Raw genomic sequence first — 27,500 nt, 5'->3', positions numbered from 1 at the left:
CAAAGTCTGGATCTGAACTGTACAGACACTGTCATGAAACCATCTGGAAACCAGTCAACTGGTTGCAGTTTTTCATTGTGTAGAAAAGAGAGGCGGGTCAAAGTTAATAACAGTTCTCCGGGTGTCTGAAGCATCTCTCCCCCTCTGGATCTCTGTCTTCCTTAGAGAAGCCATTCCAGAGGGGAAACCTACGATGAAGAATATCTGACTGATACTGTTTGAATTAGCCTGGGGATGGTAGGATGAGACTGAGGTTGTTAGGGGAGACCTGGGGTAGGTAGGATGATACTGAGGTTGTTAGGGGAGACCTGGGGAAGGTAGGATTAGACTGAGGTTGTTAGGGGACACCTGGGGTAGGTAGGATGAGACTGAGGTTGTTAGGGGAGACCTGGTGAAGGTAGGATGAGACTGAGGTTGTTAGGGGCAAAATTATGGTTCAAGCTCTCTCCTCTGGTTCTTTAGGTGCAGAATGTGGACCAGCTTAAACTGCCCCTTTGCATCAGGTTCCAGAGAAAACGGAGCTTGAGAGAGAGGGAGGAAGAGTGGAGGCTGTCTGGTAGAAAGTAGAGGCATGGAGAGAGGAAAGAGTGGAGGCTGACTGGCACAAAGAGAGGCAGAGGAAAGAGTGGAGGCTGACTGGCACAAAGTAGAGAGGGAGAGAGAGAGGAAAGAGTGGAGGAAGACTGGCACAAAGTAGAGGCAGAGAGAGAGGAAAGAGTGGAGGCTGACTGGCACAAAGTAGAGGCAGAGAGAGAGGAAAGAGTGGAGGCTGTCTGGCACAAAGTAGAGAGGCAGAGAGAGAGGAAAGAGTGGAGGCTGACTGGCACAAAGTAGATGCAGAGAGAGAGGAAAGAGTGGAGGAAGACTGGCACAAAGTAGAGGCAGAGAGAGAGGAAAGAGTGGAGGCTGACTGGCACAAAGTAGAGGCAGAGAGAGAGGAAAGAGTGGAGGCTGACTGGCACAAAGTAAAGGCAGAGAGAGAGGAAAGAGTGGAGGCTGACTGGCACAAAGTAGATGCAGAGAGAGAGGAAAGAGTGGAGGCTGACTGGCAGAAAGTAGAGGCAGAGAGAGGAAAGAGTGGAGGCTGACTGGCAGAAAGTAGAGGCAGAGAGAAAGGAAAGAGTGGAGGCTGACTGGCAGAAAGTAGAGGCAGAGAGAGAGGAAAGAGTGGAGGCTGTCTGGCAGAAAGTAGAGGCAGAGAGAGAGGAAAGAGTGGAGGCTGACTGGTAGAAAGTAGAGGCAGAGAGAGGAAAGAGTGGAGGCTGACTGGCAGAAAGTAGAGGCAGAGAGAGAGGAAAGAGTGGAGGCTGACTGGTAGAAAGTAGAGAGGCAGAGAGAGTGGAGGCTGACTGGCAGAAAGTAGAGGCAGAGAGAGAGAGGAAAGAGTGGAGGCTGACTGGTAGAAAGTAGAGAGGCAGAGAGAGGAAAGAGTGGAGGCTGTCTGGTAGAAAGTAGAGGCAGAGAGAGAGAGGAAAGAGTGGAGGCTGACTGGTAGAAAGTAGAGAGGCAGAGAGAGGAAAGAGTGGAGGCTGACTGGTAGAAAGTAGAGGCAGAGAGAGAGGAAAGAGTGGAGGCTGACTGGCAGAAAGTAGAGGCAGAGAGAGAGGAAAGAGTGGAGGCTGACTGGTAGAAAGTAGAGAGGCAGAGAGAGGAAAGAGTGGAGGCTGACTGGCAGAAAGTAGAGGCAGAGAGAGAGAGGAAAGAGTGGAGGCTGACTGGTAGAAAGTAGAGAGGCAGAGAGAGGAAAGAGTGGAGGCTGACTGGCAGAAAGTAGAGGCAGAGAGAGAGAGGAAAGAGTGGAGGCTGACTGGTAGAAAGTAGAGAGGCAGAGAGAGGAAAGAGTGGAGGCTGTCTGGCACAAAGTAGAGAGGCAGAGAGAGAGGAAAGAGTGGAGGCTGACTGGCACAAAGTAGAGGCAGAGGAAAGACTTGAGGTGTGTGTGTGTCTCACCTGTAACACTGTGCTTGTGTGTGTGTTGGGGAAAGCAGTAGGCCGGTCCAGCCAGAGGATCAGACCCCTCCGAGAGAGACACTGACTCCTGGGCCTCCCGCTCCCTCCACCCTCCTCCTCTTCCAGGCCCCACATGCGTCTCTGGTAGAGCCGGTACGCTGCCTTCAGGGAGAGAAACAGAGCTAACCACCTGGAACAGGAGAGAGAGGAGAGTGTGATTAAAACAACCTCGAAAACAAAACATAATGTAGATGGCAATTAGCTTCATAGTTCATTCCAGAACGGTTGACGTTTGTGAACACGAGGACGTTTTTCAACATCCACAGACCCTGTTGACAAACTGCGTTGTCATGGACACCTACCTGACCAGAGTGCCCTGCAGCATGACGTTAAACATCTCTGCCGGCGAAACGTCGATGAAACGCAGGAAGGAGAAACAACTTCCTTCCTGATCACCTTGAGGAGGATAAACACTGGTTTGTAGACGGACGAGGAGGCAGAGGGCTCTAAACAATAAAGTAAGAAGTTTCCTTCATCTATACTGATGTGAAAGAATGAAGAGGGTAGTCACTTACCTTTCCTGTGGAAGAGGGACTGGTGGATATGATCAGGAGAGAAGGGAGACAGTAGAACCTGGAGCACCCTGAGAGAGGAGAAAGAGGGGGAGACACGGAGAGGGGGAGACACACAGAGAGGGGGAGACACACAGAGAGGGGGAGACACACAGAGAGGGGGAGAGACACACACAGAGAGGGGGAGAGACACACACAGAGAGGGGGAGAGACACACACAGAGAGGGGGAGAGACACACACAGAGAGGGGGAGACACACACACAGACAGGAGGAGACACACACACAGAGGGGGAGACACACACACAGAGAGGGGGAGAGACACACACACAGAGAGGGGGAGAGACACACACACAGAGAGGGGGAGAGACACACAGAGAGGGGGAGAGACACACACAGAGAGGGGGAGACACACACACAGAGAGGGGGAGAGACACACAGAGAGGGGGAGAGACACACAGAGAGGGGGAGAGACACACACAGAGAGGGGGAGACACACACACAGAGAGGGGGAGACACACACAGAGAGGGGGAGACACACACACAGAGAGGGGGAGACACACACACAGAGAGGGGGAGACACACACACAGAGAGGGGGAGACACACACACAGAGAGGAGGAGACACACACACAGAGAGGAGGAGACACACACACAGAGAGGAGGAGACACACACACAGAGAGGAGGAGACACACACAGAGAGGGGGAGACACACACACAGAGAGGAGGAGACACACACACAGAGAGGAGGAGACACACACACAGAGAGGGAGACACACACACAGAGGGGGAGACACACACACAGAGGGGGAGACACACACACAGAGGGGGAGACACACACACAGAGGGGGAGACACACACACAGAGGGGGAGACACACACACAGAGGGGGAGACACACACAGAGAAAGGGGGAGACACACACAGAGAAAGGGGGAGACACACACACAGAGAGGGAGAGACACAGAGAGGGAGAGACACACAGAGAGGGAGAGACACAGAGAGGGAGAGACACACAGAGAGGGAGAGACACACAGAGAGGGAGAGACACACAGAGAGGGAGAGACACACAGAGAGGGGGCGACACACAGAGGGGGAGACAGAGGGACAGACAGACAGAGGGACAGAGACAGAGGGACAGAGACAGAGGGACAGAGACAGAGGGACAGAGACAGAGGGACAGACAGAGGGACAGACAGAGGGACAGACAGAGGGACAGACAGAGGGACAGACAGGGAGACAGACAGGGAGACAGAGGCAGAGAGACAAAGAGAGACAGACAGAGACAGAGAGGGGGAGAGACACAGAGAGAGAGAGAGAGAGAGAGAGAGACAGAGAGGGGGAGAGACACAGAGAGAGAGAGAGAGAGAGAGACAGAGAGGGGGAGAGACACAGAGACACAGAGAGAGAGAGAGAGACAGAGAGAGAGAGAGACACAGAGAGAGAGAGAGAGAGAGAGACAGAGAGAGAGACAGAGAGAGACCGAGAGGGGGAGAGACACAGAGAGAGAGAGAGAGAGAGACAGAGAGGGGGAGAGACAGAGAGAGAGAGACAGAGAGAGAGAGAGACAGAGAGGGGGAAAGACAGAGAGAGAGAGAGAGAGAGAGAGAGAAGGATTCTATGAACATGGTTGTCCGAGAACAACAAAAACCCCTCTCATTGTCTTCTACATCATAATCTAACAATTCAACACCACCAGCCATTACCGTCCCATTGGACAAGCACTGATTATACTATGTTACTCACTTGTTCCTGCTGTGTGTGTGTGTGGTGGTGTGTGTGAGTCCGTGGCGGTAGAGGAACTTGGACATGACGTAGGGTCTCAGTGACATGTGGAAGGGAGAACGAGTCTCCTGGCGCTCAAACAGGTCCGGGTGGTTACAGACCTACAGGAAGTAGAGAACACACTACTCATACTGAACCACCTAGAGCAGGAAGAAACCTCCAGAGGAACCAAGCTACAGATAACAACACTTATCCTTATTAGGGCCCTCAAATGACAAAATCTTTCCACCGCTTCCTCTCCATTTAGACCTGGGACACCAGGTTCATGACCAGGTTGAACATTACCAGCAGTACTGGGGATGTCGTTGGATAAAATTTAAAAACACATTTTTTAAAATTTTTATTTTAACCTTGATCTAATATTCTTATTTACAATGAAGGTCTCTTCCCCCGGCCGAACCAATCAGCGTTCAGGACTAGAATCACCCAGTCTATAATACTAGATACATCATTACTGTCAGCCAATCAGCGTTCAGGACTAGTACTACCCAGTCTATAATACTAGATACATCATTACTGTCAGCCAATCAGCATTCAGGACTAGAACCACCAAGGCTATAATACTAGATACATCATTACTGTCAGCCAATCAGCATCCAGGACTAGAACCACCCAGTCTATAATACTAGATACATCATTACTGTCAGCGAATCAGCGTCCAGGACTAGAACCACCCAGTCTATAATTATAGTACTTAGTAGGACTGTGATGATACTAGTCTATAATTATAGTACTTACTAGGACTGTGATGATACCAGTCTATAATTATAGTACTTACTAGGACTGTGATGATACCAGTCTATAATTATAGTACTTACTAGGGCTGTGATGATACCAGTCTATAATTATAGTACTTACTAGGGCTGTGATGATACCAGTCTATAATTATAGTACTTACTAGGACTGTGATGATACCAGTCTATAATTATAGTACTTACTAGGACTGTGATGATACCAGTCTATAATTATAGTACTTACTAGGGCTGTGATGATACCAGTCTATAATTATAGTACTTACTAGGACTGTGATGATACCAGTCTATAATTATAGTACTTACTAGGACTGTGATGATACCAGTCTATAATTATAGTACTTACTAGGGCTGTGATGATACCAGTCTATAATTATAGTACTTACTAGGGCTGTGATGATACCAGTCTATAATTATAGTACTTACTAGGGCTGTGATGATACCAGTCTATAATTATAGTACTTACTAGGGCTGTGATGATACCAGTCTATAATTATAGTACTTACTAGGACTGTGATACCAGTCTATAATTATAGTACTTACTAGGACTGTGATGATACCAGTCTATAATTATAGTACTTACTAGGACTGTGATGATACCAGTCTATAATTATAGTACTTACTAGGACTGTGATGATACCAGTCTATAATTATAGTACTTACTAGGGCTGTGATGATACCAGTCTATAATTATAGTACTTACTAGGGCTGTGATGATACCAGTCTATATTTAAAGTACTTACTAGGGCTGTGATGATACCAGTCTATATTTATAGTACTTACTAGGACTGTGATGATACCAGTCTATAATTATAGTACTTACTAGGGCTGTGATGATACCAGTCTATAATTATAGTACTTACTAGGGCTGTGATGATACCAGTCTATAATTATAGTACTTACTAGGGCTGTGATGATACCAGCCTATAATTATAGTACTTACTAGGGCTGTGATGATACCAGTCTATAATTATAGTACTTACTAGGGCTGTGATGATACCAGTCTATAATTATAGTACTTACTAGGGCTGTGATGATACCAGTCTATAATTATAGTACTTACTAGGACTGTGATGATACCAGTCTATAATTATAGTACTTACTAGGGCTGTGATGATACCAGTCTATAATTATAGTACTTACTAGGGCTGTGATGATACCAGTCTATAATTATAGTACTTACTAGGGCTGTGATGATACCAGTCTATAATTATAGTACTTACTAGGACTGTGATGATACCAGTCTATAATTATAGTACTTACTAGGACTGTGATGATACCAGTCTATAATTATAGTACTTACTAGGGCTGTGATGATACCAGTCTATAATTATAGTACTTACTAGGACTGTGATGATACCAGTCTATAATTATAGTACTTACTAGGGCTGTGATGATACCAGTCTATAATTATAGTACTTACTAGGACTGTGATGATACCAGTCTATAATTATAGTACTTACTAGGGCTGTGATGATACCAGTCTATAATTATAGTACTTACTAGGACTGTGATGATACCAGTCTATAATTATAGTACTTACTAGGACTGTGATGATACCAGTCTATAATTATAGTACTTACTAGGACTGTGATGATACCAGTCTATAATTATAGTACTTACTAGGACTGTGATGATACCAGTCTATAATTATAGTACTTACTAGGACTGTGATGATACCAGTCTATAATTATAGTACTTACTAGGACTGTGATGATACCAGTCTATAATTATAGTACTTACTAGGACTGTGATGATACCAGTCTATAGCCTGGTACTAAACCTGCTGTATGGAACATATGTTGTGATATAGCCTGGTACTAAACCTGCTGTATGTAACATGTTGTGATATAGCCTGGTACTAAACCTGCTGTATGGAACATATGTTGTGATATAGCCTGGTACTAAACCTGCTGTATGTAAAATATTGTGTGATATAGCCTGGTACTAAACCTGCTGTATGTAACATATGTTGTGATATAGCCTGGCACTAAACCTGCTGTATGTAACATATGTTGTGATATAGCCTGGTACTAAACCTGCTGTATGTAACATGTTGTCATATAGCCCGGTACTGGTATGTTCCTGCTGTATGGAACATAAGTTGTGATATAGCCTGGTACTAAACCATACTAATGAGTATGGTGATACTGGGATGGACCCTGGTACTAAACCATACTAATGAGTATGGTGATACTGGGATGGTCCCTGGTACTAAACCATACTAATGAGTATGGTGATACTGGGATGGTCCCTGGTACTAAACCTGCTGTATGTAACATGTTGTGATATAGCCTGGTACTAAACCATACTAATGAGTATGGTGATACTGGGATGGTCCCTGGTACTAAACCTGCTGTATGTAACATGTTGTGATATAGCCTGGTACTAAACCATACTAATGAGTATGGTGATACTGCGATGGTCCCTGGTACTAAACCTGCTGTATGTAACATGTTGTGATATAGCCTGGTACTAAACCATACTAATGAGTATGGTGATACTGGGATGGTCCCTGGTACTAAACCATACTAATGAGTATGATGATACTGGGATGGTCCCTGGTACTAAACCTGCTGTATGTAACATGTTGTGATATAGCCTGGTACTAAACCATACTAATGAGTATGGTGATACTGGGATGGTCCCTGGTACTAAACCTGCTGTATGTAACATGTTGTGATATAGCCTGGTACTAAACCATACTAATGAGTATGGTGATACTGGGATGGTCCCTGGTACTAAACCTGCTGTATGTAACATGTTGTGATATAGCCTGGTACTATAACCTTCTGTATGGAACATATGTTGTGATATAGCCTGGTACTAAACCTGCTGTATGGAACATATGTTGTGATATAGCCTGGTACTAAACCTGCTGTATGTAACATGTTGTGATATAGCCTGGTACTAAACCATACTAATGAGTATGGTGATACTGGGATGGTCCCTGGTACTAAACCATACTAATGAGTATGGTGATACTGGGATGGTCCCTGGTACTAAACCTGCTGTATGTAACATGTTGTGCTATAGCCTGGTACTAAGGAGATGATTGGTACCTTTCTGAACTGCATGACTAGGTTCATAAGGGATGAGGTAGTACTGTGAGCCTGTTGAGATGAGCCCATAGACGACTGGAGAAGATCCTCGATGGAGATCTTGTTCCTCAGAGCTCTGTAGAGCAGCCTCTGTCTACACGTCAACTGGCAGTATGTTAGGATCTCAATCTGTAAGAGAGAGGGTATAGTGAGATACAGGAACACAGTAACCATCCTTATCTATCAGAGGAAGAGAGGGTATAGTTAGATAGATAAGGATGGTTACTGTTTCTCTATCAGAGGAAGAGGAGTCAGAGGAGGAAGAGAGGGTATAGTGAGATACAGGAACACAGTAACCATCCTTATCTATCAGAGGAAGAGAGGGTATAGTGAGATACAGGAACACAGTAACCATCCTTATCAGAGGAAGAGAGGGTATAGTGAGATACAGGAACAGTAACCATCCTTAGAGAAGAGAGGGTATAGTGAGATACATCCTTATCTATCAGAGGAAGAGGAGTCAGAGGAGGAAGAGGGTATAGTGAGATAAAGGAACACAGTAACCATCCTTATCAGAGGAAGAGAGGGTATAGTTAGATAGAGAAACAGTAACCATCCTTATCTATCAGAGGAAGAGGAGTCAGAGGAGGAAGATGGTATAGTGAGATACAGAAACAGTAACCATCCTTAGAGAAGAGAGGGTATAGTGAGATACATCCTTATCTATCAGAGGAAGGGGAGTCAGAGGAGGAAGAGGGTATAGTGAGATACAGGAACACAGTAACCATCCTTATCAGAGGAAGAGAGGGTATAGTTAGATACAGGAACACAGTAACCATCCTTATCAGAGGAAGAGAGGGTATAGTGAGATACAGAAACAGTAACCATCCTTATCTATCAGAGGAAGAGGAGTCAGAGGAGGAAGAGGAGGTGAAATACAGGTACTTGTCAAAACGATCTGGAAACATCTGGCAGCTGCTAGTCTAGGTATGGAAGGAAGGAAAGGAGACAGATGTGGGTGCCCGAGGACTAGGGTGATGAAAGCAGAAACGCCTGCCTGGGGGAATAAATAGTGTAGAAAACTGAGGTAGGAGAGACGATAGAGGATACTGAGGTAGGAAAGGAGAGACGATAGATAGGAAAGGAGAGACGATAGAGAGGATGCTGAGGTAGGAAAGGAGAGACGATAGATAGGAAAGGAGAGACGATAGAGGATACTGAGGTAGGAAAGGAGAGACGATAGATAGGAAAGGAGAGACGATAGAGAGGATACTGAGGTAGGAAAGGAGAGACGATAGAGGATACTGAGGTAGGAAAGGAGAGACGATAGAGAGGATACTGAGGTAGGAAAGGAGAGACGATAGAGAGGATACTGAGGTAGGAAAGGAGAGACGATAGAGGATGCTGAGGTAGGAAAGGAGAGACGATAGAGAGGATACTGAGGTAGGAAAGGAGAGACGATAGAGAGGATACTGAGGTAGGAAAGGAGAGACGATAGAGAGGATGCTAAGGTAGGAAAGGAGAGATGATAGAGGGTGCTGAGGTAGGAAAGGAGAGACGATACATAGGAAAGGAGAGACGATAGAGAGGACACTGAGGTAGGAAAGGAGAGACGATAGATAGGAAAGGAGAAACGATAGAGACGATAGAGGATACTGAGGTAGGAAAGGAGAGACGATAGAGAGGATATTGAAGAACAGAAACCTCTAAAGTGATATATAACTTATAACTGTGTAATTGGTCAGTCAGTACCTTGTCAGAGAGCTCGTTCTCCACGTCCTTCTTGATCCTCCTCAACATGAAGGGTTTCAGGATCATATGGAGCCTGGACAGCTGATCTAAACAACAACAACACCACAGTCAGCCGGTCTAAACAACACCACCACAGTCAGCCGGTCTAAACAACACCACCACAGTCAGCCGGTCTAAACAACACCACCACCACCACAGTCAGCTGGTCTAAACAACACCACCACAGTCAGCCGGTCTAAACAACACCACCACCACCACAGTCAGCTGGTCTAAACAACACCACCACCACCACAGTCAGCCGGTCTAAACATCACCACAGTCAGCTGGTCTAAACCACACCACCACAGTCAGCCGGTCTAAACAACACCACCACCACCACAGTCAGCTGGTCTAAACAACACCACCACCACCACAGTCAGCCGGTCTAAACAACACCACAGTCAGCCGGTCTAAACAACACCACCACAGTCAGCTGGTCTAAACCACACCACCACAGTCAGCCGGTCTAAACAACACCACCACCACCACAGTCAGCCGGTCTAAACAACACCACCACCACCACAGTCAGCCGGTCTAAACAACACCACCATCACCACAGTCAGCTGGTCTAAACAACACCACCACCACCACAGTCAGCCGGTCTAAACAACACCCCCACAGTCAGCCGGTCTAAACAACACCCCCACAGTCAGCCGGTCTAAACAACACCACCACAGTCAGCCGGTCTAAACAACACCACCACAGTCAGCCGGTCTAAACAACACCACCACAGTCAGCCGGTCTAAACAACACCACCACAGTCAGCCGGTCTAAACAACAACACCACCACAGTCAGCCGGTCTCAACAACACCACCACCACCACCACAGTCAGCCGGTCTCAACAACACCACCACCACAGTCAGCCGGTCTCAACAACACCACCACCACAGTCAGCCGGTCTCAACAACACCACCACCACAGTCAGCCGGTCTAAACAACACCACCACCACAGTCAGCCGGTCTCAACAACACCACCACCACAGTCAGCCGGTCTCAACAACACCACCACCACCACAGTCAGCCGGTCTCAACACCACCACCACCACAGTCAGCCGGTCTCAACAACACCACCACCACAGTCAGCCGGTCTCAACAACACCACCACCACAGTCAGCCGGTCTAAACAACACCACCACCACAGTCAGCCGGTCTCAACAACACCACCACCACAGTCAGCCGGTCTCAACAACACCACCACCACAGTCAGCCGGTCTCAACAACACCACCACCACAGTCAGCCGGTCTCAACAACACCACCACCACAGTCAGCCGGTCTCAACAACACCACCACCACAGTCAGCCGGTCTCAACACCACCACCACCACAGTCAGCCGGTCTCAACAACACCACCACCACAGTCAGCCGGTCTCAACAACACCACCACCACAGTCAGCCGGTCTCAACAACACCACCACCACAGTCAGCCGGTCTCAACAACACCACCACCACAGTCAGCCGGTCTCAACAACACCACCACCACAGTCAGCCGGTCTCAACACCACCACCACCACAGTCAGCCGGTCTCAACAACACCACCACCACCACAGTCAGCCGGTCTCAACAACACCACCACAGTCAGCCGGTCTCAACAACACCACCACAGTCAGCCGGTCTCAACAACACCACCACAGTCAGCCGGTCTCAACAACACCACCACAGTCAGCCGGTCTCAACAACACCACCACAGTCAGCCGGTCTCAACAACACCACCACAGTCAGCCGGTCTCAACAACACAGTCAGCCGGTCTAAACAACAACAACAAATGTCAGCTACAAATCAATCACTTCATAAAAAGCAGAAATAAACAGCTGATTAGAGTACTTCTAAAGTAGATATTTAAAAATCAACAAGTCTGAAACGAAATCTTCGAAGAAAGGTTGTGTAGTGTACTCACTCTCGTCGATGGCAGACTTGTTCTCTGCATGGCTCTCGATGTCTTTAGAGAACCATTCATTAAACTCCTCGTGAGAGTCAAACAACGTAGGCATGATGAAATGGAGCAGGGCCCACAACTGAGACAGGAAATAATAACAGTCAGCATCTCTACCAAACAGACAGAGAGAAATGCAAAGACAGAGACAGAAAGACAGAGATAAAGAGCTCTTTGAATTGAGAGAGAGAGAGAGAGAGAGAGATATGCAGTGCCTTCAGAAAGTATTCATACCACTCGACTCATTCCACATTTTGTTGTTTTACAGACTGAATCTAAAACGTTTTCAAATTTAGACTTCGCGTCACTGGCCTAGCTAGACACAATACCCCATAATGTCAAAGTGTCATTATGTTTTTAGAAATTTGAACATAGTTTTTTTTTTTAAGAAAAGCTAAAATGTCTGGAGTCAATAAGTATTTATTCTATTTGTTATGGCAAACCTAAATAAAGATCAGGAGTAAAAATGTGCTTAACAAGTCAAATAATAAGTTGCATTAATTCACTCTGTGTGCAATAATAGTGTTAAACATGATTTTTGAATGACTACCTCATCTCTGTACCCCCACACAAATAATTATCTGTAAGGTCCCTCAGTCTAGCAGTGAATTTGAAACAGATGTAACCACAAAGACCAGGGATGGTTTTCCAATGCATCGCAAAGGGCGACATCTATTGGTAGATGGGTAAAAAAATATATTTTAAAAAAGCAGACAATTAATAATCTCTTTGAGCATGGTGAAGTCTTTCCTAACTCAGTTGCCAGAGAGGAAGGAAATCGCTCTAGGATTTCACCATGAGGCCTATGCTGACTTTAAAACAGATGGCTGTGATTGGAGAAAACTGAGGAATGATCAATGTTGTGGTTACTCCACAATACGTAAATTACGTAAGTGATACTAACGTTACTGAAAAGGAAGACTGTACAGAATAAAAATATTTTAAAAAATCATGCAAACCGTTATGTTTGGGGCAAATCCAACACAAAACATCACTGAGTACCACTCTTAATATTTTAAAGCATGGTGGTGGCTGCAACATGTTATGGGTATACTTGTCATCGGCAAGGACAAGCAAGTTTTTTTTTTTCGGATAAAAAGAAACAGCATAGAGCTAAGCACAGGCAAAATCCTAGATGAAAACCTGGTTCAGTCTGCTTTCCAACAGAGACTGGGAGATAAAACACAAAGCCAAATATACTCTGAGTTGCTTACCAAGATGACATTGAAATATTCCCAAGTGACCTCGTTCAAGTTTTTATTTATTTATTTTTATTTTACCTTTATTTAACCAGGTAGGCAAGTTGAGAACAAGTTCTCATTTACAATTGCGACCTGGCCAAGATAAAGCAAAGCAGTTCGACATATACAACGACACAGAGTTACACATGGAGTAAAACAAACATACAGTCAATAATACAGTATAAACAAGTCTATATACAATGTGAGCAAATGAGGTGAGAAGGGAGGTAAAGGCAAAAAAGGCCATGGTGGCAAGGTAAATACAATATAGCAAGTAAAACACTGGAATGGTAGTTTTGCAATGGAAGAATGTGCAAAGTAGAAATAAAAATAATGGGGCGCAAAGGAGCAAAATAAATTAATTAATTAAATACAGTTGGGAAAGAGGTAGTTGTTTGGGCTAAATTATAGGTGGGCTATGTACAGGTGCAGTAATCTGTGAGCTGCTCTGACAGTTGGTGCTTAAAGCTAGTGAGGGAGATAAGTATTTCCAGTTTCAGAGATTTTTGTAGTTCGTTCCAGTCATTGGCAGCAGAGAACTGGAAAGAGAGGCGGCCAAAGAAAGAATTGGTTTTGGGGGTGACTAGAGAGATATACCTGCTGGAGCGTGTGCTACAGGTGGGATATGCTATGGTGACCAGCGAGCTGAGATAAGTGGGGACTTTACCTAGCAGGGTCTTGTAGATGACATGGAGCCAGTGGGTTTGGCGACGAGTATGAAGCGAGGGCCAGCCAACGAGAGCGTACAGGTCGCAATGGTGGGTAGTATATGGGGCTTTGGTGACAAAACGGATTGCACTGTGATAGACTGCATCCAATTTGTTGAGTAGGGTGTTGGAGGCTATTTTGTAAATGACATCGCCAAAGTCGAGGATTGGTAGGATGGTCAGTTTTACGAGGGTATGTTTGGCAGCATGAGTGAAGGATGCTTTGTTGCGAAATAGGAAGCCAATTCTAGATTTAACTTTGGATTGGAGATGTTTGATATGGGTCTGGAAGGAGAGTTTACAGTCTAACCAGACACCTAAGTATTTGTAGTTGTCCACGTATTCTAAGTCAGAGCCGTCCAGAGTAGTGATGTTGGACAGGCGGGTAGGTGCAGGCAGCGATCGGTTGAAGAGCATGCAATTAGTTTTACTTGTATTTAAGAGCAGTTGGAGGCCACAGAAGGAGAGTTGTATGGCATTGAAGCTGGTCTGGAGGTTTGTTAACACAGTGTCCAAAGAAGGGCCAGAAGTATACAGAATGGTGTCGTCTGTGTAGAGGTGGATCAGAGAATCACAGGCAGCAAGAGCGACATCGTTGATATATACAGAGAAGAGAGTCGGTCCAAGAATTGAACCCTGTGGCACCGCCATAGAGACTGCAAGAGGTCTGGACAACAGGCCCTTCGATTTGACACAATGAACTCTATGTGAGAAGTAGTTGAACCAGGCGAGGCAATCATTTGAGAAACCAAGGTTGTCGAGTCTGCAGATGAGGATGTGGTGATTGACAGAGTCTAAAGCCTTGGCCAGGTCGATGAATATGGCTGCACAGTAATGTTTCTCATCGATGGCGGTTATGATATCGTTTAGGACCTTGAGCATGGCTGAGGTGCACCCATGACCAGCTCTGAAACCAGATTGCATAGTGGAGAAGGTACGCTGGGATTCGAAATGGTCGGTAATCTGTTTGTTAACTTGGCTTTCGAAGACCTTAGAAAGGCAGGGTAGGATAGATATAGGTCTGTAGCAGTTTGGGTCTAGAGTGTCTCCCCCTTTGAAGAGGGGGATGACCGCAGCTGCTTTCCAATCCTTGGGAATCTCAGACGTCACGAAAAGAGGTTGAACAGGCTAGTAATAGGGATTGCAACAATTTCGGCAGATCATTTTAGAAAGAAAGGGTCCAGATTGTCTAGCCCGGCTGATTTGTAGGGGTCCAGATTTTGAAGCTCTTTCAGAACATCAGCTATCTGAATTTGGGAGAAGGAGAAATGGGGAAGGCTTGGGCGAGTTGCTGTGGAGGGTGCAGAGCTGTTGACCGGGGTAGGGGGTAGCCAGGTGGAAAGCATGGAAAAATGCTTATTGAAATTCTCAATTATAGTGGATATATCAGTGGTGACAGAGTTTCCTATCCTCAGTGCAATGGGCAGCTGGGAGGGGGTGCTCTTATTCTCCATGGACTTTACAGTGTCCCAGAACTTTGAGTTTGTGTTGCAGGAAGCAAATTTCTGCTTGAAAAAGCTAGAATTATTTGTGACCTGTTGCCACAAGGTCAACCAATGAAGATGAAACACCATCGTAAATACACACACACATATATAGACACATATATTATATATATATTATATATATATACACACACACACACACACACACACATACATACACACACACACACACAGTTGGGCAAAAAAGTATTTAGTCAGCCACCAATTGTGCAAGTTCTCCCACTTAAAAAGATGAGAGAGGCCTATAATTTTCATCATAGGTACACTTAAACTATGGTGGAAAATAAGTATTATACCCATATAAGTTTGTTTATTTACCCTTTTGTAAGTTTAACTATTTGCACATTGTTACAATACCGTATATAGACTTATGACATTTTAAATGTCTATTCCTTCTGAACTTTTGTGAGTGTAATGTTTACTGTTGACATTTTGTTTATCATCTGTCTCACTTGCTTTGACAATGTAAACATACATTTCCCATGCCAATAAAGCTTTTTTGAGTTGAACTGTGAGTGGGAGGGAGAATTGGAGAGCGATAGATTATGAGGAAAGAGAGAGAGAGAGAGAGCGAGAGAGAGAGTCGATTCAATTTGGTATATTCTGTGTTGCCGTTTGTTTTCTCGTGTATATTATTTACTATGTATAATTGTTTTGGTTGATAAATATATGATTATTGTTGCTCAAACATATTGTTAATTTATGTAATACTACATATACTGTACATTGATTTAGCAGTGGTAACCACCTATCCCATGACATAAAGCATTTATTAAATAGAGAGAGAGACAGCCAGAGAGAGAGACAGCCAGAGAGAGAGACAGCCAGAGAGAGAGACAGCCAGAGAGAGAGACAGCCAGAGAGAGACAGAAAAAGGAGAGAGCGACAAAGAGATAAAAAGAGAGACAGACAGAGAGACACACAGACAGACGACAGACACAGACAGACCGCTCACCTCTGCCATAGTGTTCTGTATGGGCGTTCCAGTGAGCAACAGTCTGTTTCTACACTGAAACTGCAGCAAGATCTTCCAACGAACACTGTCAACACAGAGACACAAAGCAAACTTAATGGACTACATGAAGTATACATCATCGTCGAATGCACTGGATGGGGAAAATCGGGTCTCATTTGAGACAACAAAGAGCAGCTCCGGGTGCTACTGTTCACCACGTACTCTCACTTGACCCTCTGAACTGAGATGATCCATCTCAGCTGCCGCGGCTTCCTGTGACCGAAAGCCGCGCCAGAACATCAGAACAGCGATCACTAACCTTGTTTTTGGATGAAGAATTGTATTTCCGAAAACGACAGCTCACCTCGGAGCAGGCCTTTACGAGTAAATAAACTGCCTCTACCATCCGTTCTATTGGCGAACGTACAGTCACTGGAGAACAAACAGGACGAGCTCCGTTCGAGACCATCCTATCAACGGGACCTGAAGAACTTTAATATCCTATGTGTTTCTCGGAGTCATGGCTGAACAAGGACAACATGCATCTAGCCGGATTTTTCTATATCCGTCAAGACCGAATGGTAGCTTTTGGTAAGGTTAAGTAGGGAGGTGTGTCTCTTTGTCAACAACAGCTGGTGCGCAATCGCAAGACAAAATAGTTGATTATGGATTACAGGAAACGAAGGGCCGAGCACGTCCACATTCACGGGAAGGTAGTGAAGCAAGTCGAAAACTTACAGTTTGTTGGTGTCCACATCACTAAAGGAATTATCATGGTCTACACACACCAACACAGTCGTGAAGAGGGCACGACAAAAACCTCTTTCCCCTCAGGAGGCTGAAAAGACTCGACACGGGCCTGCAAAATCCTACGAAAGTTCTACGGCTGCACCATCGAGAGCATCTTGACTGGCTGCGTCACCGTTTGCTATGACAACTGCTTGGCATCCGAACGCAAGGTGCTAGAGAGGATAATACATAAAACCCAGTATAACACTGGGGCCGAGCTCCTTGCCAGGATCTCTATACCAGGCGGTGTCAGAGGAAGGTCCTAAAAATGTTCAAAGACTCCTCATAGACTGTTCTCTCTGCTACCGCACAGCAAGTCTGGAAACCAACAGGACACTGAACAGCTTCTAACCCAAAGCCATAAACACTACTAGTTAACCAATAGCTACCCAGACTGTCTGCATAGTTTGTATGCTGCTGCCACTGTTTATTATCTATCCTACTGCCTAGTCAATTTACCCCCGCACGTCGACTCGGTACCCCCGCACGTCGACTCGGTATATATAGCCAAGTTATAATTGACTCAGTACTGGTACCCTGTGTATATAGCCAAATTATCATTGACTCAGTACTGGTACCCTGTGTATATAGTTATCATTGACTCAGTACTGGTACCCTGTGTATCTAGTTATCATTGACTCAGTACTGTACACTGTGTATATAGTTATCATTGACTCAGTACTGTACCCTGTGTATATAGTTATCATTGACTCAGTACTGGTACCCTGTGTATATAGTTATCATTGACTCAGTACTGGTACCCTGTGTATATAGTTATCATTGACTCAGTACTGGTACCCTGTGTATCTAGTTATCATTGACTCAGTACTGTACACTGTGTATATAGTTATCATTGACTCAGTACTGGTACCCTGTGTATATAGTTATCATGGACTCAGTACTGGTACCCTGTGTATATAGTTATCATGGACTCAGTACTGGTACCCTGTGTATATAGTTATCATTGACTCAGTACTGGTACCCTGTGTATCTAGTTATCATTGACTCAGTACTGTACCCTGTGTATATAGTTATCATGGACTCAGTACTGGTACCCTGTGTATATAGTTATCATGGACTCAGTACTGGTACCCTGTGTATATAGTTATCATGGACTCAGTACTGGTACCCTGTGTATATAGTTATCATGGACTCAGTACTGTACCCTGTGTATATAGTTATCATTGACTCAGTACTGGTACCCTGTGTATCTAGTTATCATTGACTCAGTACTGTACCCTGTGTATATAGTTATCATTGACTCAGTACTGTACCCTGTGTATGTAGCCAAGTTAATGTTACTCATTGTATATTTATTCCTTGTGTTATTATTTCTCTCATTGTTTCTCTCTGCATTGTTGGGAAGTCACCTTTTCACCTGTTGTTTACCAAGCACCCGATAAAACAATTGTCCAATGACTGGCGAGTTGATGATTCCTGGTCTAGGGGTCAGGGTTTACCTGGTGCTGCTCTTTAGGGCCTGGGCTTCATCTAGAACCATGTACTGGGTCTAGGGGTCAGGGTTTACCTGGTGCTGCTCTTTAGGGCCTGGGCTTCATCTAGAACCATGTACTGCCACTTGACCCTCTGGAAGTACTTGACATCCTGAACCACCAGCTGGTAACTGGTGATCACCACGTGGAACGGAGCATTCTGGGTGTACAGGGTTTTCTGGCTCCAGAACTTCCTGATCACTTTGCGGTCGTGAGGGTTCCCCCAGTACGGCAGGACCTGAGGGACAAACGGCACAAAGGGTTAATAAATGAATATAATATGTGAATCTGCTCAAGTTTATTTTCTCAAGGGAGGTCTAGTAATCATTGAGTCAGATCTAAAAAAAAAGGAGTTTAGATACTTAAGTCTGTGTAGAACTTCTAGTTTCTAATATAATATAGTTATTTTATCACAACAGAAAGTTACAATTTTAACCTTCTGACTTTCTCCAGTAGAAAGGAACAATTAAAGGTCACTTTCTTAAAAACATTTTTTTTTTAAAGTATGTTATTGTTTTAGTGAGAAAACATTTCAACTCTTGACTCAACATGGATTGTTGATATGAGACGTTATGTTAAACTATGCGACGGGACCATAATGAATCCCTCAACACAAATACTGGCTGAGGCTCCATTGTGTGTGTGTGTGTGTGTGTTTGTGTGTGTGTGTGTGTGTCGTCCATTGTTGCCGGGTCAGTTTCTCCGCCTGGTCTCGTTCCTCGGGAACTGATACTTATCAGATGTTTGTTAACACCTCATCACCATGGTGAAACTGTTGATTTACTGTCTTCTGAAAAACGTCCAACAATGATGGTTTTGCAGTAAAAGTCGGCGTATATGGAGGAGGGTGTGTGTGTGTGTGTGTGTGTGGTAAAATACCATGCCTCTGATTCATAGTTACCATAAGTCATATAATACTATGCTGCCCCCTAAAGGACACTCGGAATAAGGCACCTAAGCAACCACCGGTTCTCACACCTTCAGACTATACAGGGTGTTGTGATGCATTTTCCCCTCACACAACATAGCATACACAGTCAATATATACAGTCAATATATACAGTCAATTAACACAGAGGCAGAACCAATAGGCTGAAAAGTTTAACGAAAGGAGAGAGCTGGAGAGAACAGCTGACGGACAGAACAGCTGATGGACAGAACAGCTGATGGACAGAACAGCTGACGGACAGAACAGCTGATGGACAGAATAGCTGACGGACAGAACAGCTGACGAGAGAACAGCTGACGAGAGAACAGCTGATGGACAGAACAGCTGACGGACAGAACAGCTGATGGACAGAACAGCTGACGGACAGAACAGCTGACGGACAGAACAGCTGACGAGAGAACAGCTGAGGACAGAACAGCTGACGAGAGAACAGCTGACGAGAGAACAGCTGATGGACAGAACAGCTGACGGACAGAACAGCTGACGGACAGAACAGCTGACGGTACAGAACAGCTGACGGGACAGAACAGCTGATGGACAGAACAGCTGATGGACAGAACAGCTGATGGACAGAACAGCTGATGGACAGAACAGCTGACGGACAGAACAGCTGACGGTACAGAACAGCTGATGGACAGAACAGCTGATGGACAGAACAGCTGATGGACAGAACAGCTGATGGACAGAACAGCTGATAGACAGAACAGCTGACGGACAGAACAGCTGACGGTACAGAACAGCTGATGGACAGAACAGCTGATGGACAGAACAGCTGATGGACAGAACAGCTGATGGACAGAACAGCTGACGGTGTCAGAACAGCTGACGGTGTCAGAGCAACAGTAGGATCCCGATGTCTCACCTTGAATTTGGGGACAAAGCGTGTAAACTCCTGGTGCCAGTTATTCAGTGTGGAGGCAGGAGAGATGATGAGGAACGGACCCCAGATGTTGTCACGCTGCAGAAGACAGGACAGAGACACACTCAGTCAGTCAGTCATCACGACAGGTATGTATGCATGTGGACGTGTTTAACTATTCTTGTGGGGACCAGAAGTCCCCAAAACAACAGTAAACAAACAAACATTTGACAAACCGGGGACATTTTGTTAGTCCCCACAAGGTCAAATGCAATTTCTAGGGGTTTAGGAGCTAGGGTTGGGTTTAGGAGCTAGGTTTAGGGGTTAGGTTTAGGGGTTAGGAGACAGGGTTAGGTTTAGGAGCTAGGTTTAGGGGTTAGGTTTAGGGGTTTAGGAGCTAGGGTTGGGTTTAGGAGCTAGGTTTAGGGGTTAGGTTTAGGGGTTAGGAGACAGGGTTAGGAGACAGGGTTAGGTTTAGGGTTAAGAGCTAAGGTTAGGTTTCGTAGCTGGGGTTAGGTTTAGGAGCTAGGGTTAGGTTTTGGGTTAGGTTTAGGAGCTAGGGTTAGGTTTAGGAGCTAGGGTTAGGAGCTAGGGTTAGGTTTTGGGTTAGGTTTAGGAGCTAGGGTTAGGTTTAGGAGCTAGGGTTAGGTTTAGGAGCTAGGGTTAGGTTTTGGGTTAGGTTTAGTAGCTAGGGTTAGGTTTAGGAGCTAGGGTTTGGTTTAGGTTTAGTAGCTAGGGTTAGGAGCTAGGGTTAGGTTTTGGGTTAGGTTTAGGAGCTAGGGTTAGGTTTTGGGTTAAGGTTAGGGTGATGGTAAAAGTATGGGTTAGGGAATGGGACTGAATTGTGTGTCCCTCAAACGTTTAGCTGTACAGACAGTGTGTGTGTGTGTGTGTGCGTGCGAAAAACAGGAAACACTAAACTGTGAAACATGTCTTCCTGTGGGACATGGTGTTCTAGAGAGAGGGCTTCAAATCCCCAAAACATAATTCCATTTCCCCTCCTTGTCACTTAAAACACCTTGGGGTCCATGGATACAGCTGGAGTGTTCCCATTCACATGATTCATCAACAATCGCCCCCCGTAATAAAAAAAACGACAATAATATACAACACATTTTTTGACTTACAATGAAACTTTACGACTTCTGCATGCCAAGTACAAAGGTTTGGAAGAGACCAGGTAAACGAAAACAAGTATTTGACTCAGGTGTGCTGCTTACCTCAGCCAGGTGACCCAGCAGAGCGATGCTCTGAACAGTCTTCCCCAGGCCCATCTCATCCGCTAGGATACCATTGATACCCTACAGAGAGGGAGACAGGATGGGATGTCACGACTGAGAAAACTGACAGTACTGGGACCATAACAGGTGTGGGTGATGAGGGGGGGGAGCAGCACAGACCAACAATCAATGAGAAGTTGATATTTTGAAGCTTGCGTTTACCTGTTCGTAGAGGTTAGCCAGCCAGTTCATGCCTTTCAGCTGGTATCCCTTCAATTTCCCGTTGAAGATGGTTGGCTGGGGGATGTCCTCTCCGGCCTGGATAGAAGGGTTAGACAGGCTGTAGCTCTCCCCGAACCCTGACCCCGACCCCCCACTGGCCTGGTGCAGGGAGGCACAGCGACTGTCCTTAGCCTCCTCGTCAAAGAGACGTGTCTAAAGGGGGGGGGAAAGTGGACCGTCTTATTTTGAGAACGATGGGAATCGAATCGTTGTTCCATGTTGAGTCTACATGTCTCTCTGGGTGTTGGAGGTATATCTGGAGGTATATCTGGAGGTATATCTGGAGGTATATCTGGAGGTATATCTGGAGGTATGTCTGGAAGTATATCTGGAAGTATATCTGGAAGTATATCTGGAAGTATGGTATATGTGGAGGTATATGTGGAGGTATATGTGGAGGTATATGTGGAGGTATATGTGGAGGTATATGTGGAGGTATATGTGGAGGTATATGTGGAGGTATATGTGGAGGTATATGTGGAGGTATATGTGGAGGTATATCTGGAGGTATATGTGGAGGTATATCTGGAGGTATATCTGGAGGTATGGTATATCTGGAGGTATATCTGGAGGTATATGTGGAGGTATATGTGGAGGTATATCTGGAGGTATATGTGGAGGTATATGTGGAGGTATATGTGGAGGTATATCTGGAGGTATATGTGGAGGTATATGTGGAGGTATATCTGGAGGTATATCTGGAGGTATATGTGGAGGTATATCTGGAGGTATATGTGGAGGTATATCTGGAGGTATATGTGGAGGTATATCTGGAGGTATATGTGGAGGTATATCTGGAGGTATATGTGGAGGTATATGTGGAGGTATATGTGGAGGTATATGTGGAGGTATATGTGGAGGTATATCTGGAGGTATATGTGGAGGTATATCTGGAGGTATATCTGGAGGTATGGTATATCTGGAGGTATATCTGGAGGTATACCTGGAGGTATGGTATATCTGGAGGTATATCTGGATGTATATCTGGAGGTATATGTGGAGGTATATGTGGAGGTATATCTGGAGGTATATCTGGAGGTATATGTGGAGGTATATGTGGAGGTATATGTGGAGGTATATGTGGAGGTATATCTGGAGGTATATCTGGAGGTATATGTGGAGGTATATGTGGAGGTATATCTGGAGGTATATGTGGAGGTATATGTGGAGGTATGGTATATCTGGAGGTATATCTGGAGGTATATGTGGAGGTATATGTGGAGGTATATCTGGAGGTATATGTGGAGGTATATGTGGAGGTATATGTGGAGGTATATCTGGAGGTATATGTGGAGGTATATCTGGAGGTATATCTGGAGGTATATGTGGAGGTATATGTGGAGGTATATGTGGAGGTATATCTGGAGGTATATGTGGAGGTATATCTGGAGGTATATGTGGAGGTATATGTGGAGGTATATCTGGAGGTATATGTGGAGGTATATCTGGAGGTATATGTGGAGGTATATCTGGAGGTATATGTGGAGGTATATCTGGAGGTATATGTGGAGGTATATCTGGAGGTATATGTGGAGGTATATCTGGAGGTATATGTGGAGGTATATCTGGAGGTATATCTGGAGGTATATCTGGAGGTATATGTGGAGGTATATCTGGAGGTATATGTGGAGGTATATGTGGAGGTATATGTGGAGGTATATCTGGAGGTATATGTGGAGGTATATCTGGAGGTATATGTGGAGGTATATCTGGAGGTATATCTGGAGGTATATCTGGAGGTATATGTGGAGGTATATGTGGAGGTATATGTGGAGGTATATGTGGAGGTATATCTGGAGGTATATGTGGAGGTATATCTGGAGGTATATGTGGAGGTATATCTGGAGGTATAACTGGAGGTATATCTGGAGGTATATGTGGAGGTATATCTGGAGGTATATGTGGAGGTATATGTGGAGGTATATCTGGAGGTATATGTGGAGGTATATCTGGAGGTATAACTGGAGGTATATCTGGAGGTATATGTGGAGGTATATCTGGAGGTATATGTGGAGGTATATGTGGAGGTATATGTGGAGGTATATGTGGAGGTATATCTGGAGGTATATGTGGAGGTATATGTGGAGGTATATGTGGAGGTATATGTGGAGGTATATGTGGAGGTATATCTGGAGGTATATGTGGAGGTATATGTGGAGGTATATCTGGAGGTATATGTGGAGGTATATGTGGAGGTATGGTATATCTGGAGGTATATCTGGAGGTATATGTGGAGGTATATGTGGAGGTATATCTGGAGGTATATGTGGAGGTATATGTGGAGGTATATGTGGAGGTATATCTGGAGGTATGGTATATCTGGAGGTATATCTGGAGGTATATGTGGAGGTATATGTGGAGGTATATCTGGAGGTATATCTGGAGGTATGGTATATCTGGAGGTATGGTATATCTGGAGGTATATCTGGAGGTATGGTATATCTGGAGGTATGGTATATCTGGAGGTATTTCTGGTACTTACTCTGGCCTGGTGTATCTCGTAGGCTTCTTTAGCTTTCCTTAAGGCCTGAGACTTGTAGTATTCACTATCTGAGACAAACAACAATTCAACACTGTTACAACTGCACTACAAAATGGTAACGTTCCTCTCTTCATAATCAAGTGCAAAAAAAAAGAAAGGAGGAAACGCTTGAGATCCAATCAATAATCAATCACGATTAGACTTGGCTATTGAGATTTAAAATGAAGTAACCGGAATATGTATAGTAACATCCATTACCATAGTCCTCCTGTCCAACGTTGACCGTCAACCCTTCCCCGATGGTCATCTGCCTGTGAGAGTTGGTGTCGTCCAGCTTGTTGAGAATGTCCTCCTCTCCCCCATCCTCCTCTCCGGGACCCTTGCCCCCCATGAAGTGGGCGTACAGCTCTGTCTGGGTGATCAGGAAGTTCAGCTTACGCTGCTGACGCTTCGCCTGGGAGGGAGAGACAGGTAGACGGGTAGAGAGAGAGAGACAGGTAGAGAGAGAGAGAGAGAGAGAGAGGTAGAGAGGCAGACAGACACAGGCAGACAGAGAGACAGACAGGTAGAGAGAGACAGGTAGAGAGAGAGAGAGGTAGAGAGAGAGACAGAGAGAGGTAGAGAGAGACAGAGAGAGGTAGAGAGAGAGAGACAGAGACAGGCAGACAGAGAGACAGGCAGACAGAGAGACAGGCAGAGAGGGAGAGACAGGCAGAGAGGGAGAGACAGGCAGAGAGGGAGAGACAGGTAGAGAGGGAGAGACAGGTAGAGAGAGAGACAGGTAGAGAGAGACAGGTAGAGAGAGAGACAGGTAGAGAGAGAGACAGGTAGAGAGAGAGAGACAGGTAGAGAGAGAGAGACAGGTAGAGAGAGAGAGACAGGTAGAGAGAGAGAGACAGGTAGAGAGAGAGAGACAGGTAGAGAGAGAGAGACAGGTAGAGAGAGAGAGAGACAGGTAGAGAGAGAGAGAGACAGGTAGAGAGAGAGAGAGACAGGTAGAGAGAGAGAGAGACAGGTAGAGAGAGAGAGAGAGACAGGTAGAGAGAGAGAGAGACAGGTAGAGAGAGAGAGACAGGTAGAGAGAGAGAGACAGGTAGAGAGAGAGAGACAGGTAGAGAGAGAGAGACAGGTAGAGAGAGAGAGACAGTTAGAGAGAGAGACAGGTAAAGAGAGAGAGAGACAGGTAAAGAGAGACAGGTAAAGAGAGACAGGTAAAGAGAGAGAGAGACAGGTAAAGAGAGAGAGAGACAGGTAGAGAGGGAGAGAGACAGGTAGAGAGGGAGAGAGAGACAGGTAGAGAGGGAGAGAGAGAGACAGGTAGAGAGGGAGAGAGACAGGTAGAGAGGGAGAGAGACAGGTAGAGAGAGAGAGAGACAGGTAGAGAGAGAGAGAGATAGGTAGAGAGAGAGAGAGACAGGTAGAGAGAGAGAGAGACAGGTAGAGAGAGAGAGAGACAGGTAGAGGGAGAGAGAGACAGGTAGAGAGGGAGAGAGAGACAGGTAGAGAGGGAGAGAGACAGGTAGAGAGAGAGAGAGATAGGTAGAGAGAGAGAGAGACAGGTAGAGAGAGAGAGAGACAGGTAGAGAGAGAGAGAGACAGGTAGAGAGAGAGAGAGACAGGTAGAGAGAGAGAGACAGGTAGAGAGAGAGAGACAGGTAGAGAGAGAGACAGGTAGAGAGAGAGAGAGAGACAGGTAGAGAGAGAGAGACAGGTAGAGAGAGAGAGAGACAGGTAGAGGGAGAGAGAGACAGGTAGAGAGAGAGGGAGACAGGTAGAGAGAGAGGTAGAGAGAGAGGGAGACAGGTAGAGAGAGAGGGAGGGTTAAATCCTTGACAGAGTTTCAGCATTCGTTTTGATCTGTTTATTTTCTGAATTGATTTTAGGGAGATCCCTAGGCGTTTGTTTACGTGGTGGAGGGGTGACCAACCCTACTGGAGAGCTTCTGGATGTGCAGGCTTTTACTCCAACTTTACTGTAACACACCGGATTCAGCTAACCAAGTGACAAGTAGAATCAGGTGTGTTACATCAGAGCATTATACGGCAGGAAGGTAACTCGTCATGTTTCTGATGGTACAGCAGTGTGTGTTACATCAGAGCATTATCCTGCAGGAAGGTAACTCGTCATGTTTCTGATGGTACAGCAGTGTGTGTTACAGCAGAGCATTATACGGCAGGAAGGTAACTCGTCATGTTTCTGATGGTACAGCAGTGTGTGTTACATCAGAGCATTATACGGCAGGAAGGTAACTCGTCATGTTTCTGATGGTACAGCAGTGTGTGTTACATCAGAGCATTATACGGCAGGAAGGTAACTCGTCATGTTTCTGATGGTACAGCAGTGTGTTACATCAGAGCATTATACGGCAGGAAGATAACTCGTCATGTTTCTGATGGTACAGCAGTGTGTGTTACATCAGAGCATTATACGGCAGGAAGGTAACTCGTCATGTTTCTGATGGTACAGCAGTGTGTGTTACATCAGAGCATTATACGGCAGGAAGGTAACTCGTCATGTTTCTGATGGTACAGCAGTGTGTTACATCAGAGCATTATACGGCAGGAAGGTAACTCGTCATGTTTCTGATGGTACAGCAGTGTGTGTTACATCAGAGCATTATCCTGCAGGAAGGTAACTCGTCATGTTTCTGATGGTACAGCAGTGTGTGTTACATCAGAGCATTATACGGCAGGAAGGTAACTCGTCATGTTTCTGATGGTACAGCAGTGTGTGTTACATCAGAGCATTATACGGCAGGAAGGTAACTCGTCATGTTTCTGATGGTACAGCAGTGTGTTACATCAGAGCATTATCCTGCAGGAAGGTAACTCGTCATGTTTCTGATGGTACAGCAGTGTGTGTCACATCAGAGCATTATACGGCAGGAAGGTAACTCGTCATGTTTCTGACGTGGTAGGAGCAGTGTGTGTTACATCAGAGCATTATACGGCAGGAAGGTAACTCGTCATGTTTCTGATGGTACAGCAGTGTGTGTTACATCAGAGCATTATACGGCAGGAAGGTAACTCGTCATGTTTCTGACGTGGTAGGAGCAGTGTGTGTTACATCAGAGCATTATACAGCAGGAAGGTAACTCGTCATGTTTCTGATGGTACAGCAGTGTGTGTCACATCAGAGCATTATCCTGCAGGAAGGTAACTCGTCATGTTTCTGATGGTACAGCAGTGTGTGTTACATC

At 45.3% G+C, this 27,500-nt stretch overlaps 1 protein-coding gene across 4 annotated transcripts in view; it reads right to left on the bottom strand.

Moving 5' to 3' along the window:
* Positions 1-27,500, bottom strand: part of ino80 (INO80 complex ATPase subunit) — a 94,034-nt gene that overhangs the window by 54,653 nt on the left and 11,881 nt on the right. For 3 of the 4 annotated variants that reach the window (XM_090233238.1, XM_090233239.1, XM_090233237.1), the window contains exons 11-24: positions 24,560-24,755; positions 24,302-24,369; positions 21,760-21,972; positions 21,538-21,618; positions 20,321-20,416; positions 18,545-18,747; positions 16,228-16,312; positions 11,784-11,901; positions 9,849-9,934; positions 8,118-8,285; positions 4,265-4,404; positions 2,526-2,593; positions 2,313-2,406; positions 1,951-2,140 (exon numbers count right to left, since the gene is read on the bottom strand). In XM_090233238.1, coding sequence (XP_090089364.1) covers positions 1,951-2,140; positions 2,313-2,406; positions 2,526-2,593; positions 4,265-4,404; positions 8,118-8,285; positions 9,849-9,934; positions 11,784-11,901; positions 16,228-16,312; positions 18,545-18,747; positions 20,321-20,416; positions 21,538-21,618; positions 21,760-21,972; positions 24,302-24,369; positions 24,560-24,755 — 1,806 coding nt within the window. Of the gene's footprint in view, positions 1-1,950; positions 2,141-2,312; positions 2,407-2,525; positions 2,594-4,264; positions 4,405-8,117; positions 8,286-9,848; positions 9,935-11,783; positions 11,902-16,227; positions 16,313-18,476; positions 18,748-20,320; positions 20,417-21,537; positions 21,619-21,759; positions 21,973-24,301; positions 24,370-24,559; positions 24,756-27,500 lie in introns of all 4 variants that reach the window. The other variant, XM_090233240.1, reaches the window with a different exon arrangement.

This window comes from Oncorhynchus mykiss, chromosome 4 (genome assembly GCF_057628025.1).
Source record: "Oncorhynchus mykiss isolate SJ-2025 chromosome 4, ASM5762802v1, whole genome shotgun sequence".
In the NCBI taxonomy this organism is placed as follows: domain Eukaryota; kingdom Metazoa; phylum Chordata; class Actinopteri; order Salmoniformes; family Salmonidae; genus Oncorhynchus; species Oncorhynchus mykiss.
The sequence above is the reverse complement of the archived record's forward strand: the minus strand, read 5'-3'. Positions and strand labels throughout refer to the sequence as shown.